At 41.2% G+C, this 17,388-nt stretch overlaps 3 protein-coding genes across 4 annotated transcripts in view; 2 read left to right on the top strand and 1 right to left on the bottom strand.

Moving 5' to 3' along the window:
* The window catches only part of dapk1 (death-associated protein kinase 1), a 67,199-nt gene extending 60,490 nt beyond the window's left edge, over positions 1 to 6,709 (top strand). The window contains exons 22-26 of the mRNA XM_008336179.3: positions 22 to 219; positions 308 to 446; positions 1,113 to 1,233; positions 1,411 to 1,599; positions 2,544 to 6,709. Of these exons, the coding sequence (XP_008334401.1) occupies positions 22 to 219; positions 308 to 446; positions 1,113 to 1,233; positions 1,411 to 1,599; positions 2,544 to 3,833 (1,937 nt within the window). The 3' untranslated portion in view covers positions 3,834 to 6,709. The remainder of the gene's footprint in view (positions 1 to 21; positions 220 to 307; positions 447 to 1,112; positions 1,234 to 1,410; positions 1,600 to 2,543) is intronic.
* Positions 6,710 to 9,534: 2,825 nt separating this feature from the next.
* Positions 9,535 to 14,165, top strand: ctsla (cathepsin La). 2 transcript variants are annotated; one of them, XM_008336180.3, is made up of 8 exons: positions 9,535 to 9,647; positions 10,476 to 10,610; positions 10,720 to 10,842; positions 11,436 to 11,588; positions 12,506 to 12,730; positions 12,816 to 12,984; positions 13,077 to 13,194; positions 13,758 to 14,165. In XM_008336180.3, exons 2-8 carry the CDS (start codon positions 10,488 to 10,490, stop codon positions 13,855 to 13,857), a joined length of 1,011 nt encoding a protein of 336 aa, XP_008334402.1. In that variant the 5' UTR covers positions 9,535 to 9,647; positions 10,476 to 10,487; the 3' UTR covers positions 13,858 to 14,165.
* The window catches only part of fbp2 (fructose-1,6-bisphosphatase 2), a 10,396-nt gene continuing 7,030 nt past the window's right edge, over positions 14,023 to 17,388 (bottom strand). Inside the window, exon 7 of the mRNA XM_008336181.3 lies at positions 14,023 to 15,797. Coding sequence (XP_008334403.1) covers positions 15,612 to 15,797 — 186 coding nt within the window. The 3' untranslated portion in view covers positions 14,023 to 15,611. The remainder of the gene's footprint in view (positions 15,798 to 17,388) is intronic.

The following is a 17,388-nucleotide window of genomic DNA, read 5'->3' as shown; positions in this document are numbered from 1 at the left end:
TCTTTCTCTCTCTGTTTTTAGGTGTGGGGGACTTCATCGTTTGGGAGTTTTCGGGAAACCCCGTCTACTACTGCTCCTATGACTACTTTGCAGCCAACGACCTCACAGCCATTCATCTGGTTCTGTTCAGCCTGGAGGAGCCGTACGAGACCCAGCTGAGCCACATCACCTACTGGTTGAACCTCCTGAAGGCTATCACCCTGCCACAAGACAACATCGGTGAGGACTGAGTGTGATCACACACCGACAGAACCAGTGGTCGTTAATGACACGCTCAACATTTGTGTGTGCTCGTGTGTTTCTGCAGTTTTCGGAGGTCGCATGCAGCACCCTCTTGTGGTCGTCCTTGTGGCCACACACGCTGACCTTGCTGATGTTCCCAGATCTTTCTCTGGAGACTTTGCCTACGACAAAGAGAAAGTGCTGCTCAAGGAAGTCAGAAACAGGTGTGGAAGAAAACTAGAGCATTACATACAAGTATTTCAAGATATGAGCAAGACTTCAAGCAAATTCTTGCCTCGAGATACAGACACTGACGCTACGTGGTCGAGCACTCAGAGCAGCCCACGCCGCTTCACGTGTCCGTCAACTGCCGTACTCATCTCCCGCGAGTCTTCCGTTTTGTGTTTGCGTTATCTAGGTGATTTTCTCTCTATTTTGTGCATTATTCTTCATAATAATAATAAGTCCTAAGAGAGTGAGTGGTAAGGATGGTGGTGAGAGGAAGAAACACATGATGACCATGGAAATAAAGCAGGAAATTGTTGATAAATATGAGTGTGGTGCTGCTAAAGAAAGAATACAAATTGAAAAAAGTAAAAATAGAAAAGTAAAAAAAAAAACTTAAGCTAAATTAAGTTGTTTCTGTTCTTTCTTATGGGGAAAAATGATTTGAGATACGAGCACCTCACAAATTACAAGCTCAGTCCTGAAACGTATTATGCTCGTATCTCGAGGATATAACTAATCTTACATCAGGCAGGAGAGAAAATATTTGCTAAGTTTCAAAAACTGTTCGTATTCCAAACCATATCTTTCCTTAATTTATTTACAAGTATTTAAGGAGCTTGTAGATTAAAATGTTTTTTTTTAATTTTCTTGTGAATTCTCAGGTTTGGGAACGACCTGCTGATTAGTGAGAAGTTATTTGTGATGGACGCCGGAGCGCCAAACTCCAAAGACATGAAGCTGCTGAGGACTCAGCTACAGGAGCTTCGCACCAACATCCTCTCTGTGAGCTCCGCTTGAAATTCTCTCTGTTACTGTTGGACAGATAAACTGACAAACATTAATGAGACCAAAGTCAGAGCATTGTTGTTGTTGTTCTTGTTGTTGATGTTGTTGTTGTTGTTGTTTCTGCCTCAGTGCAGTAAATAAACCATGCTAAAACAGTGAATCTACTCGTTGCAGACTTGTAGTCCCATGACGCTGCTGTCGGAGCGTTTGCTGACCACACTGCCAACATGGAGGAAGCTGAGTGGACCCAACCAGCTGACATCATGGCAGCAGTTTGTGAATGACGTCCAGGAGCACATCAACCCTCTGGTCAGCCAGGACCACCTGCGCACACTGGCCCTGCAGCTCCACAGCATGGGGGAGGTGGGTGTCTCTCTATAGCAGTACTTCTCAAATAGTGGGGCGGGGTCCCACGGGGGGCGTGAAGGGCTTCCAATGGAATACGGCACGCATATGGACGCATATGTTTGTCAGTTTATGGACATCAGTGTACCGCTGCTGTAATGCTTGAATGATAACAAGCCTCCAGTCACTAGGTGGCAGCAACTCATACAGTGGTTTGTACAGATAAAAATATACATGTTATCAGGTTATTGCGTGAAAACATTTCTGTCCCCAAGGCAGGGCATGACAGAAAATAACACTGTCATGCCACTGGTCTATAGCATTGTTTCCCAAAGACTGGGTTGCGACCCTCTGGTGGGTCGATATAAAAAAATGTGTCATGTCATCATGTTTCCCAAGAGTTTAAGAATAATGTCTATTGACTTGGGTCGCGAAGGTTTGTGAATTTTAAAACATGGGATCCCCATCCCCAGAACAAAACGTTTGAGAAACACTGCTGTAAAATATTTGTATGTACTGTGTGTATGTGTATGTGTAAGGTTAGGGTTAAAAACCAACTTTGTCTAACAGAAGAAAGAGTCAGAATACTGGTTTCATTTCCTCAGAATTGAACGTTAAACACGATTTTTTTTTTCACCAGGTTTTGGACATTTTCTTTCAACTTACTAATAATAATAATAGAAAAATTCACGGATGTGTTCTTCTTAATGGTTCTAATTTTTTGGTTTTTGTCTCATGTCTAACTCTCATTACTTCAGTGTCTGGCATTTTTTACAAAACCACCACCAGGGTGTGCTGTGTTGTTATGAATGTTTGGCACAAATTAACATTAGCAGTATGTGTGACTTTTTTTATTGAGTTTTTCTATGAACTAGAGTGCAGTATTTGATGTATGTAACGATAATGTAATATATATTGTTCCTCATATTTGATTCTGAGTCATTTTTTCCTCTCTTCCTCAGATCAACATCATGCAGAGTGAGACGGTGCAGGACGTGGTTCTACTGGATCCTCGTTGGCTCTGCAGCAACATCCTTGGCAAACTGCTCTCTGTTGAGACACCTAAGGCCATCCACCACTACAGGGGGCGCTACAGGCTGGAAGAGGTGCAGGCTCTGGCCCCTGAGAGCGACGTGGACGAACTGCTGCAGATTTTGGACGCCATGGACATCTGCGCCCGTGATGTCACTAACCCCTCGATGGTGGACGTCCCCGCTCTCATCAAGACGAACGGCCTTAACCACTCCTGGACCGATGACGACGAGGAGGAAGCCTCCATCTTTGGCGGCGTGCGGCTCGTCCCCGCGGAGCACCTCACGCCTTTTCCCTGCGGCCTGTTTCACAAGCTGCAGGTGAACCTGTGTCGCTGGAGCCACCAGCAGAAGCCCGAGGAGGACGGCGGCGAAGACGGCGATGGAGACATTCACCTGTGGATGAACGGAGCCAAGGTGAGTCAGGCCGGGGTGGAGGCCATCATCCTGCTGGTCAACCACGGCCAGGGGATGGAGATCCAGGTGCGAGGACACGACCCAGAGCGGGCCAAGTGCTACACCCTGCTGGACACCATCTGCAGTATAACAGAGAACCTTCTGGCCTCCACACTTCCTGGACTGCTCACCGCCAAATACTATCTAAGTCCTCAGCAGCTGAGGCAGCACCACACCCCCATCATGGTCTACCAACCCAAAGATTTCTTTAGGGCCCAGATCCAGAGGGAGACCTCTCTCACCAACACCATGGGCGGCTACAGAGAGAGCTTCAGCAGCATTCTGACGTTTGGCTGCGCTGAGGTTTACCAGCAGGGCATTCTGGGTACTGACATCCACATATCCGACGTCCCACTCTTAGCCCGCAGGAAGCTCTGCCGCATGTTGGACCCACCTGACGCCCTGGGGAAAGATTGGTGTCTGCTGGCCATGAACCTGGGACTCACCGATTTAGTGGCCAAACACAGCAATGGGACTTCAAACTGCACTGACTTGGACCCCCAGCAGGCCGCGCTGCAGCCCAGCCCCACAGCGGCCTTGCTGCAGGAGTGGAGCCAGCACGCCGAGAGCACGGTGGGCGTGCTGATGTCCAAACTGAGGGAGCTGGGCCGCAGGGACGTGGCTGACTTTTTACTCAAAGCCTCCCCTGTTTTCAGGGTCAGCATGGAAGCGCTGGGTTTGGGCGCAGCCGCCAACAGTTACCCCCCCTCCGCCTGCAACGGGGGCACGTCGTACAACTCCATCAGCTCTTTCATATCTCGCTGAGGCCAACAGGGTTCTTCTTTGTCTTTGTCTCTGCCTGACACCTGCGCTAGTGAGACAGTGTTGTTGTTGTCTGAGCCACCTGTCCTCTGACTGTCCTGCACATCTGGACAGGCGACCCCTCCCTCCACACTGAACGTCCTGAGCTCCGAAGACAAACGTGTGCTTTTCCCTTGACCTTGATATTGTCGTGCTGCTTTTTCAAATATTCCCACTCAGTCTCATTCTGTCACAGTCAGAAACCAGTCATCTTAATTATCTCTAGTATTACCCAGAGGGGGGTGAAAGGACGGATGTGTCTATCATTCCACCACCGATGCCGCTGGGCCGCCCTACGAGGGACAGGAGAGGAAAACTTTCTTCTGTCCCTCGTAGGGTGGCGCGGTGGCATGAGTAGTGAATCGTCACAGTTTCCCAGAGTGCCTTTGAGGCCGTCTACCTCCCTGCAGAGCACAAACGAAAAAAGTCGTTCTTGAACAACTGTGCCTTGTTGACGTGGATAATTCAAAAAGAAAAAGAAAAAATAATTCAACCTAAATAAAGAAAAGATCAGCTCATTTTATTTTCTCTTTTAAAATAAGAACCAAACCCAAACAAGGATAAAAATCCGATCCTTGGATTTCTGCCGTGTCAGCGTTTGATCTCCTGGACGCTCCGTGGACGAAGGATTTTCATTTCCATCCGAGGCGTCAGTGCAGCTGCGGCCCATCACTCGACTCAGCAACCGTTACTCTGATGAAACTGTATTTTACAGGCTTGTTTGTTATCTTTTTAAAGAGTGGGGGGGCGTGGATCTGTTACAAGGCCGTGTAGCAAAGAAAATTATTTTCAGTTGTTTGTCAGTTTTCAAAAAGTGTTTTGAGACAGTGGCTGTGAGTATGTCCATGTGGGGGGCTCAAAAGGAGGAAACTGTAGAAGAACGAAATAATCTAATGATTATGAAATATTACAGTTCAGTTTTCAAACACTGGTATACATTTTGACAAAGATATTAATGTGATAAATATATTCGTCTGCTTTACATTTTTCTAGCTCTGGTTTACTGTTAATAAAAGTACAAAATGACTCAAATTTAGAGCCCTAAAAAGAGCCCTTGTAAATGGAGAATATAAGTTGATCAAAGATTTTTAAAAATTCATCAGTTCACTAAAAATTAAGCTCAAATATAAGTGAGTGAACAAACAGACATTTTTTGTAACTAACAAATGTATCAACGATACAAAGGAGCCTGTAAGATAAAGGTCTGGCTTTAAAAGTGTTCTTCATTAAAGGAACAGTTGCTGTTTTACATTAAACAGTTTTTAGTCCCAAATATAACTGCTGTAAAGTTTACAAAAGATTGAAATAAATTCTGGTGTTTTTTAAAATCCCAGGGTCCAACTGAGAATCCAGACTATGGCCTTGCTCTGCTCCCAGATCATTTACTGATCATTGGACTTTTGTATTTGGAAGGATTTCTAACCTTTTTTACCAAACTCCAGGCCGTCAGTTCACACTCCTAACCCTGCACTTTTTCGGCTTCCCCTCAAGTCATAACCATCATAAGCTTCGCAGCATTGACGCAGCTGCTCGGTGGCGTCTGACTCCAGCATTCTTCATCCAGTGTCGCTCAATCTTGCTGGTCAGCGTTGTGTAGCGTCACATCTTCTTTCGCTTTGTCTTTTAAGAAACAGCAAAACTAAAACAGTAGCTTCAATAAACGATATGTTGGGGGTTTTTTTTCTTTTTTTTTTTTTTCTGACAAAAATGCCAAAGCATTTTCACCCAGTGCTGGTGATTTATGACCATTTGGAAACACAGCTAACGTTTTTCTCCCAGCTTTGAGAGTATTGTACTGCTGATGTTGCTGTTAGTTTTTTTTTTTCAACACAAAAGTGGAGCTGTGTGCTCAGTGCAGTATTTCCTGTCATTCCCCTCTTCCTCCAGTGTTACCAAGTGTCGGCAGAGATTAAAACACAGTACTTTAACTACTATATAAAAATACTCTCTCTGTCGCTCACTGGTTTTGTCTTTGCTCCAACTTGCCAACAAACACTAGCCAAACGCTAGCTGTGATGTAAATAATCCCACACCATGAGTTAATGATGTCATTTTCTTTTTTATATTATTTTCAGATCACTTTAACTTTTTTTTTTGTGCTATAACCAGAAGGCAAAATGAATGTACTTCACACTGTCCTAAGATCACTGCAAAACTAAACAGAAGAAAAAAAAATCAAGAGTGCGAGAAAACAGTGTATCTCAAAATTGTCTTAAAAAGAAAAAGTCTTTTTGGTTGCTTCACTGTGTTTGTTGATGCTGTATCGTTGTTGCCAATGGTGTGTGTGTGTGTGTGAAACACACTCGCACTCTGTGATTCTGTGATTGCCTTGTAGAGTACACAAGCTGAAAACACTCCCACAAAGGGACGTGAACGTCGGTGTTTCCACTTTATTTGTTGTCATAAAAAAGATAAAATCCACACCTTTTGTAAATGCTTACAAAAACAACAACGCTCTGAGAGTCTGGTTTTTTTGTTTTGTTTTGTTTTTTTTCACAGTGTGTGCGAGATCTCACTCTGTTTGTGTAGAAATGACAAGATACTCAGCAGCGTTCCTGCGTGAAATTTCCTCTCAGAGAATCTCAGCCACACTTTGCACACTTTGTCCACGTATGTCTATGAAGATTCTCAGTCATCCAGGTCATGGTCAAGGTTGAAAAGTTTTGTTAGGCAAAAAGAAAGTTCTTTTAGAAATGTCACGTCCAATTGCCTAACAAATTTTTTTAAGATTTTGTCCACGTATGTTTTTATTTATGTTACATTCTCATAGCATGTCTCGTGACGCCGTGGTTGTTCGTACTTAAACGTGGAAAACATTTTCTAATAAATTCTTGACCTAATACATTTGTCCCAATTGTCATTCTTAAAAATAAGGACACTGGACCCAGCCACAGGACACAGACATTTGCCTCTGGGTCGTTTGTCTCCAGGATTTCTACAGATTCCTACCTGTTATTTCCACTCCTCTGACTTCTTTGTGGAGTTTCAGTTGCGAGGCTGCTCACTCTCCGCCCACACCCACTCACATGACCTGTCTGCCTGCTCATCAGCACTGGGGTATGTCTTAACTTGCCCCAAAAGCTGACAGTGCAAACTGTCACCCAACAGAGATTAATGGAGGTGAGATGTTTGGACCTCCACGACCTTTATGGAATTGTTTTGGAAAACTGTGATGTTTAAAAAAAAAAAGACTTTGTGAATGTGCCACAACAATAAGGAATTTTGACTTTTTTAAAAATAATATCTTTATTTCATTTACCTTAATGAAAAAATGTATCCAAAGGTTTACGACGTAAATTTTTTTTTTACAGGTCGCCTCATTGACAATAACAACATTAATATATAACCCAGGAGTTCACAAATCTTTTCCGCAGCCGCCCTCTGTCCCCCCTTCTACGAAACATTCACATTCATCACTTCAAAACACTACAAAACTCAACAGACTTTAATTTAAATTCTTAATTCATAAAAAGCTGTTATTCTCATCAAAGCAAAGTTAAAAACAGTTTTTCCGTGTTGAGAAAAAAAAAGAAGAAAAAAAGCCCTATCTGCAGCAGTTCTGCAGACCCTCGGAGTGGCACCATCCCCATTTAGAAAACAAATTTAAAAAAAAAGCATGTTAGATTTGAACATGACATGTTAGGTTTTATGGTAAAATGTTTTATATTTATAAAGATAGATTTATAAAGATATTCCGATCTCAAAATTGTTTGTTTTTTTAAAATTAAAATACATCTAAATACAGCGATTCCATTTCCGCAGAAAGACTCATTGACTCATTGACTCCCACTGTATAATAATAATAATCTACCTTTATGACCGGTTTCACTCTACATTCACTCTACACATTGCAGTGTTGTTCAAACACAACACAGGGCAAAGGTCAAAAAGACCCGGCACGTCTTCAGCCTGGTCTGAGTTTTTTCATTTTTGTTTATTCTCACAAAATGTTCTGACGTAACCGGTTGTTTTTGACTTTGTTGTTGTAAAACCTCTTCACTGTGAGAGTAACAAACTGAGGCAGTTATGAAAGGAGGAGACCGACACATTGAGTGGTATTGACCCACAGCCAAGAAGTCAACACGTTTTTTTTTTTTAACCTTTGTGACAGTGGACCACCAGACGACAACTAATATATATATATATATATATATATATACATAAATATATATATATATGTATATGTATATATATATATATATATACATATACATATATATATGTATATATATATATTTAACAATACATAATCATACATATATACAAATACATATTTATACAATACATATATCAAACAATAAATAATTAATGTAAATAAATGAAAATAATGAGCTGCTGTGCCATGAACCGTTAGAATATTCTTTCAGTATCTAATGTGAGACTCTGTGTACTCACATACAGAAAGTGTCCACCCAGTCATGGTCACGCGTCCCTCTGTTTGAGCAACACAAACACAGTCACAGCGGTCAGCTGCTGAGGATGCACTCTGCTTTTTCTGCCCAGGCCACAATATTTTTTTACCTAGAGGAGGCATGATGTCATGTCACTGTGGAGACAAGAACGGATGACAAAGAAATTGTTGGACCGGGGACATGTGACTGTCATCTGTTCAGATGTCCTCTTCAGTGGAGCATAGTTATTGGTATTAAATATTAACTTTATGAAATGAGTGGCATATGGATGAACCATCAGCTGATATATGTTGAAGATGATGATGTGGACCATCAAAATGAATGAACTAATAAAGCGCAACATTTTGTTTCATTTATGTGTTTTACATGTTATGGTTTACTAGTTATTTTAAATTAAAAATCTTTGCAGTTTCCTGCTGCAGGGCAATTTAAAACAAATCATGTTGAAATAAAAATAAATTTGCCTTGCTGCAGGCCCTGACAATGGCTTCTTGCCCCATGGGAGGACCCCTCCCCCCAGTTTGGTAACCAGTCCCTTACAGTTTAGAAGTCACTGCTTGTTGGTAGCTGGGGGGTCTTCCTACAGGTGGTTTACTATTGAGTTAAATATTCACTCTAGGGTGACCACACTGTAGGTGTGAATGACAGTGTGAATGGGTGGTTGTCATGACAACATAAGAAATGTAGCCACTTACACGTATGAACCTCATGCTCTTCAAAAGAATGACTGGGTGTAAAGATATGTTGTAGCAGCAAATAATGGAAAACTTAAAAAAATGTTTAAATAATAATGTCTTCATATCAGAAAAACAACAGGTGTACAGGTGAAAAGCTGTAAACAAATGTGATCACCTCCTCCATCTTATCAATCACATGACTGTTGGTACCGATTAGCACAGACTTTGTTCCAGGAAGTCGTGACACTGTGTATATCCACTTTTCCATAGATTGGACAATAAACACATTGGCTCTCACTGATAAAGTCACAGGTTAAAGCTATTATTGTTATCTGTGGAGGGGATTTGACCTCAAATAACTCCTTTGAAAAATTTGTTTTTCACCTGTTGTGACTTACAGTATTATAGAAAAATAAAAACTGAAAAAAAAAAATTCTGGTCTCCAGTCAAAGACATTCCAATAATAATAATTAAAAAAAAGCCTCTGGTGGAAGCTTGGAATCACATGCCCTCGCGGTGATGCCACACATAGGGGCGGAGTTGTGGGCGGGGTGTAATGGGAACAACAAGAGTCTGACCAATCAGAGTATGTTATCCAACGTACACTCCAGCCTTTATAAACTTTGTGTTGCTCTGCCCTGAGAAGCTTTTATTCGCCGTCTACTGTTTGCTGCTACAACGAGATAACAGTAAGATTTGTATTTTTAAACTATATTTCATCTTTTTATCGATGTTAATACATTAATGTTAGATATTGATTGACGCCTAACAGGATATTGTTTTCGCATCATTTTTGTCATAGTGGTTTTAAACGTTTAAACGGTTTTTTTTATAAATCTGTCTACTTCAAACTGTACATTTGAATTCGTTTCTGAGCTTAAATGTCATTCATGTAGAAAATATGAATATGTTCTGGGCGTGTTTTGCTTGGTGTTTGTGTTTTCGGTCGCCTTCGTCGCCGTTTGTGATAAACACTGTTGTTATTGTTATAGTCCTTTTCGTTAGATTTTTTTTATGGAGAGTATTTCCGGTCACAGGCACATCAAACCAAACGGCCTCTACCGGGAAAAGGTTCAGTTTTAATTTCATTTTCCTCTTTCCTTTTCCTGGTTGCACTTTCAGTGTGTAGGCCTCTTTTTTCTCTCCAGCCGAGATCCCGTGACTGTGCTGGGAACAAAACAGGCTCGGTCCATTGTTGGGATCTGGCCAAGATCCAAGGGTTTTTTTGTAACGTAAAACGATAAAAAAAAGACCAATATTTTGTTTATTGGTCTCCATGTGGTAACGACGGTTATTTTTGTTAATTTGGACCAGTTTGTCGGGAAATGACTGATCCGTCCGTGTATTGCAGCATTGGATCGGGTCCAATTTCAGTGTGACTAAGCAAAACGAGATCGTGATTTTATTTTTCTGGAAATCGACTTTGCTTTGTTACACAGTGTACATGATTGTACAGAGACGCGGCTCCAGTCTGCTGTAACTGAGAAACTCCATGTTCTTTCTTGTTTTTTTCCCAGCAGGAAGTGACGATGTTGCCTCTGGCTTTGTTAGCACTAGGTGTGAGTGCTGTCCTGTCTGCGCCCAGTCTGGACGCACGGCTCAGCGACCACTGGGAACTGTGGAAGAACTGGCACAGCAAAAAATACCACGAAGTGAGTCTATATATATAACTGTAAACAGCAGTAAATGTTTATTTGTACACAGCGTTTATCCCTGCTAGCTGTGGGTGAATTTAGTCTAATCTGTGATTGTTGTGTGTAGAAAGAGGAAGGCTGGAGGAGGATGATCTGGGAAAAGAACCTGAACAAGATTGAGCTGCACAACCTGGAACACTCGATGGGCAAACACTCCTACCGTCTGGGCATGAACCACTTTGGAGACATGGTAAAAAAAAAGTTATTTTAAAACCAACTGCTCCATATGACCGTGTAGAGACAGTAACTCCTGTACAGAACTTTTACTTTATAGTAGTAGTATAGTCTACACAGTACAGAGTTGAAGTACATATCAGAAGCAAGTGCAAACAGTAAGTTTGCCAACATTCTTATCCAGAATGTTGAAATTGTCTTGGTGTTTTAGCAGCAATGGCTGTCACAGGTGAAACACTGCGAATTGTTTGAATGTCTGTGTTAAGGTGATGAGTTTACTGATACCATATTTTTGGTTTTTCTTTGTAAATCTGCTTTAATATTGCCCTCTGACACATGGTAAAAGTCTTGCAACAAGCCTGGAAATGCCCCTAATCGACCCCCGCCCCGGGGGTTGGGCTCCATATCGTCTTCTTACCAGAAGCAAAATTTGTACTATTCCCAACATTGATACATAACCTCTCAATTTTAATAGTATTAATCACTCAAAAGTTAATTCCAAAGCAGAAGGAAAAAGAAAATCCAGACAGAGGGCTGCATGTGCATCAAAACACCAACCACTTCCTTGTTCCCTTTTTTTGACTGCATTTTGGGGTTTTTTTCTCTCAGACTCATGAAGAGTTCAGGCAGATCATGAATGGTTACCAGCGCAAAACAGAGAGGAAGGCTATTGGCTCCCTGTTCATGGAGCCTAACTTCATGGTGGCCCCCAGTGCTGTGGACTGGAGGGAGAAGGGCTACGTCACCCCTGTGAAGGACCAGGTAAGACTTTAGTGTTCCTCCATGTCATGTGGTTTATCTGGAGACAAACCAGAGACAAACATCTGGTTGGGATTTTTTTTAAATTACCATGAGATTTATTCAGTCTGGGGAAAAGATGATTCAAATCTCTTTTTAAATCACTTCCTGTAGCTATGGTATTTCCTGTAAGGACTCGAACTTGGTTACTCATTCATCGTGACTGAAAGGCAGATCCTTTGGATGTCAGTGGGAGATAAGTTCGTGAGCTGTGGGGTTGTTTTGTTATCTGTTTGCTTCACACTCGCTCAACCTCCTTATTTTTAACCTCCTCCACCCCCCACCCCTTTCACTGTCTTTGCTCCTTCACCCAGCCATCATGAACTGACTCTGTGTGTGTGTAAGCTGAAACCTGTTTCACAGGAAAACAGCCGACCTGGGTGGAGCCAACACTGTCATATACATTAGAACTAGAATAGATAACAGGCTGTAAACCAGTTTTACTGCAGTGAATGTTATAGTGAGGTGTTTACAGTCAACCATTTGTTTAGATTCTTTTACAGTGACATGGTGAAACACACCTTGGTGTCTTTAAAGAAACCGGTTCATGTTGCATTGTACTTGTAGTGATAATTTGAGCATGTCATAATATGCTAATAAAGCAGTACTCTCTACTTTGGTAGATTTAAAGAGTTAAAAATAAAAACTTATGCAGCACTGTATCTAATCTGTTCAGTACAGAACATACTTAGAACAGTGGATTTACTGTGTTTAACCAAAAGGCAGAAACCTGGCGTGATGCACATGTGAGGCCGTCTTAATGACTTACGGCACACATGATCCTTGTTGTGGTTAAATAGATTAAGTGCATTGTTTGTTTTTTTTATGGAACCTCATTGTTCCATCATCTCTGTCTCTCTCTCTCTCTCTCTCTCTACCAGGGTCAGTGCGGCTCTTGCTGGGCCTTCAGCACTACTGGAGCTCTAGAGGGTCAGAACTTCAGGAAGATGGGAAAACTGGTGTCGCTGAGTGAACAGAACCTGGTGGACTGCTCCAGACCAGAGGGTAACGAGGGCTGTGGGGGAGGTCTGATGGACCAGGCCTTCCAGTACGTCAAGGACAACCAGGGTCTAGACTCTGAGGACTCCTACCCATACCTGGGAACAGTACGTGTCTGTTGGTCATTCGTCTTGGCGAAGACTTGAAGATTGTGTCGTTGTTCTACCGCTCGACAAACTGTCTTTGTTCCAGGATGACCAGCCATGTCACTACGACCCCAAGTACAACTCCGTCAACGACACCGGCTTCGTAGACATTCCCAGTGGAAAGGAACATGCCCTGATGAAGGCCGTGGCCAGTGTCGGCCCCGTGTCTGTCGCCATCGATGCTGGACACGAGTCCTTCCAGTTCTACCAGTCAGGTCAGCTCACGGTCCAGTTGGTCTTCAAACAAAGTCGCCTGCATAACTCTTGCATCAGCACAAACTTAACTTCAGTGTTTGTGATATTACAGGAATCTACTACGAGAAGGAGTGCAGCTCTGAAGAGCTGGACCATGGTGTGCTGGCGGTCGGTTACGGCTTTGAGGGAGAGGATGTTGACGGCAAAAAATACTGGATTGTGAAAAACAGGTCAGTTTTAGACCGAGCATTGAATCTCAGCTTAAAAAAGCAGCTTCATCTAATTAATTAACAGGAAGGGTTCACACTTCAACGAGGTAGGTAGGTTTAGTAGCTGTTGGAGACTTTTATTTTGAAAGTGTCTTTTTCAATTCACTTTTTAAGTTGTTACTGTGGTAAAAGGTGATTGAGGTCATAGCTTGTATTGGTTTTTGTGGTTATTACATCTGCCTTACATCCTGGAAGTTCCTGGGTCCAAACCCCAGAAGAACCACATTCTTATTGGCACCTCCTGTGGCAGCCTTTAAATTATATTCTAATTTATTTTAGAAGCTTTTTGTGTTTTCAATTTCTTAGACAAAGGTCCTTTTTTTTTGTTTTGTTTTTTTGTTGTTGTTGTGGAGCTCTCGAACTAAGAGACATTATTTTAATCAATAGTTCTTATGATGGCTGCTGTGTTCAGTGATGGTTTAGTTTGACTTTCTCTCTGTCTGATTATCTGAAGACGTTCATTGAACAAGGATTAAACCAAATGTGTTAACACTCCTTTTAAACGTTTGTTTTTCGTCCTGCAGCTGGAGTGAGAAGTGGGGAGACAAAGGCTACATCTACATGGCCAAAGACAGAAAGAACCACTGTGGAATTGCAACAGCAGCCAGTTATCCACTGGTGTAATGTCTGCACCGTTTCACGTTTTATTACCGTAGTGTTTTTTATTGCAATGGTTTGGCTGAAGACAGGAAGAGGATTCAGTCCGAACAAGAGGATGACAGGAAAGTTGTCCAAGTTTCATGAGAAGAAACGCAGATTTTAGGGAAAAGGCGCATTATTATGTTTGGCTGATTTAATGCCACTTTATTTGTGTTTTCTTTGTAAATATGTGTTTGCCTCTTGGTAAATGAAGCATTTACACTTGCTTCTGTTATTGTAAATGTTTTTTTTTTCTATTTTTACTGTGATCAAATACATTTATGAAACACTAATCTGGTGTCTGGCTCCTCTGTTCCTTAAATACAATATGACTGCTGCCTGGTTATATTGGTTTGTTTTGGTTTTATTTAATGGTTTTAGCCTATTATTCTAAAATGACAGAATCCTTTGGGAAAATTGGTAAATGTTTCTTCATGATAATGAAGGATACACATTGTAATTAACAGAAATTACAGGAGAGTTTTAATTTCACAGATGCGCCTCAGTCTTAAAATACCACCTCAACACTCAGCATGTCTTTGTATATAGTTGTAAATAGAGTTGTATAGAGTTCAACTTCATGTGAAACACCTTAGCTTGCAAATGTGTTACTTTCCACTTATGACAGCATTTACTGATTAGTGCTATTATTCAATCGTCAATATCACTATAACTCATTTTTATAGATGCAGTTTATTAGAAATGCCCTAACTCAAAATCTACTGGATGGGATTGATATGAATGGACCAGTCCATGATCTCTTGTCAAAAAAAACAAACAACTTCTTACTGATGTCCGGTCCAGTTATGTTCTACATTATTGTAGCATTGTTTCACAACAGTGTGGCCCCTTTAATGAAGGCCAGTCGTGACCTTGAGCGACCTTTCAGTTGTGTTTCTCCATAAACATGACCTGATTAATTTCAAACAAATGTTTTACAAAATAATCTACTTTAACTTCTAAGTACATTGATGACATGTAGTAACTGCTGCATAATGCTGTCAAATATGTTTGTTTTGTGAATACCAAGCCGGGTCTCTGATTGACCCAGATCACAGCACCAAGCAATGTCATGACAGAGTGACACCCCGAGCAGCTGCTGTGTGACCTGAATAGACCACAGTAAAACCAGACAGTTATGAAATACAGAACAAAAAAGAGGGTGGGAAAGAAGTTACAGATCTCTTGTTTTTCTTTTGTTTACTTCTTCTAATTGTTTTATTTATGTTGCGGTTAACTTTTGTGCTCATATTGCAAAAACATGAACTCCAAGAAGTTGCCAACAAACAATTGTGCTCAACATGTTGAGCTTGTCAACAAAAGGAAAATCCATCTTTAAATTATTTACAGTAGGTGTCTTATATATGTGACTGAACACTGCATAGTAACAGAATTCAAAACTTCTCTTCACTGTTGACTCTGGTCACACTGACGACTGCCTTGTTTTTAAGACTTAGGGTGGATTAGGTCAGACTATCTGAATATCTTTCATGTGAGACCCCCCAGGGCGCTATCCTAGATCCCATTATTTTTTTTATTAAATTGGGATTTCTGTTGACCCAGTATACTAACATGTATGATGACACCATTGCTTTTAAATTAAAATATTATTTTAACTTTGGCTACTTAAAGTTGTTTCCTATTTGAACTGTGTTACAAGTCCTGCAAAATGACATCTGTGGAGCTAAGTTAATATTGTGTTAGAGGAAGCAGACCAGGCGAAAACTTTTGTGGTTTTTTTACGAGAACTTTTTGACAAAAGACAGATACTCATTGACATCATCAGAGGAGCCGGCGACAAACGGCACACGCTGGTGCAGGGCCTCGGGCTGGACGTCTAGTATCCTCTGAGTGCCGGTGGTGGCGAGGCCCCCTGCCTGTTCGATGAGGAAGGCGATGGGGTTGCACTCGTACAGCAGCCGCAGCTTTGAATGCAGACAACAGAAGTGACATAAATATGAGTTATTGTACTGTAGTGTTGTGTGAAGCATTTTCTTGTCAGGGGTGTCAAACTAATTTTGGTTAAGGGGCCACAAACAACATGATTTACCTGTAATTACCTGTAAATAACAAAAGTCCATGTTTTTCTCCTTTGTTTTCATGCAAATAAGCACACGTTTATTGGAAAATATTAGTATTTAAGGAAATATCATTTGACAAAACATCTCTGATATGTAGTGTCTGTGAATTCTTTTCACTTTCAAAATTCATCAAACGGGCCATATTGAACACCGTAGCGGGTCGGTTTTGGCCCACAGGCCATATGTTTGACGCCCCTGGACTAATGGGGTCAAAGTAGTTAGCATCTTCAAAATGTACATGAGTGAGTAAAAAAAATCTTTGTGGTATTTTTAACCACCAGTATTCATTCCACAATTAATGTGAAATTGGGAAACAATGTGAAAGTCTTTTGAAGAACTGTTTTCTGTTTCAGATTATTTAGGATGTCTCGTGTTTAGCAGGTGCTACGACAGGAGCAATTTATTAATAGGTTTTATTCTGAAAACCACAAACTGAATGTTTCAACTTTTTTTTTCATTTTCCTGCAGACAGAGCGATGGGTAGACTCTCAATAAGTCAAAACTCATAGAGACTTCAGAACTTTTAGTACATAAACATAACATTTTAAATACTAAATTAAGACATTAACACTCACTCAAACAGCAGTAGGACTATTAAGGGTTACATGTTTCAATCTCTTGAATTTTTCTATGTATAATCCACGTTCACTGGCCCCAGGCACTGAGAGGTAAACAGGTGAGAGGTCGTCATCTTAGGTCGCTGAGCCTTATTTATCATTGGCGGGAGAAAAAAAACAACTCCCTCCTCAGGTTGTACTCCTACAAGACTGACTGTACTGTTTGTACCAGGTGCCTGAGTATCAGCTGGAGCATGAGGTGTTGGTGTGAGGTTCACAGTTGTTGGCTGATCGCCAGTCTGGGATTTATATTCTCAGTGTTTTCCTTATTACAGTCAATAAACAGATGGAAAGTGTGTTAATCTGAGATTCCCTGGAGTGAAACACTGAGGACAAAGTCCTCACAGAGACTCAGAGCAGTGGTTCATTGTAATCCACTCTGACTCACTGGTTCTACCCTGCCGTTAGTAGCTTTACTTTTAAACTTTTAAACATCAGCTGTATATGAAAAATTATTTCAGTCACACTTGTTTTACAAACGAAGTCCAGTTTGAAGCCCGGAGATTTGTGATTTTGATAATCCTTTCATTTTTATCTCCCCATCTCATTCTTTATAGCATTGTTTCCCAAAGACTGGGTCGCGACCCCCAGTTGGATCGCAATTTTTGGGTTGTCTTGCAACAGATGTTTACGAATGTCTATTGACATGGGTCGCGAAGGTTTGTGACTTTTAAAATATGGGTCCCCAGAAAAAAAGTTTGGGAAACACTGCTTTATAGCCTATTTTCTATTAAATAGGAATTTACAATTAAAAAAGATCAAAATGGACAATACCAAGCCGGATGATCAGACATAATGAAGTTTTTTTTTTTCTGTAC

The sequence above is a fragment of the Cynoglossus semilaevis genome, chromosome Z (assembly GCF_000523025.1).
Source record: "Cynoglossus semilaevis isolate Cse_v1.0 chromosome Z, Cse_v1.0, whole genome shotgun sequence".
NCBI classification, from domain to species: Eukaryota; Metazoa; Chordata; class Actinopteri; order Pleuronectiformes; family Cynoglossidae; genus Cynoglossus; species Cynoglossus semilaevis.
This window is presented reverse-complemented; position numbering and strand designations above follow the sequence as displayed.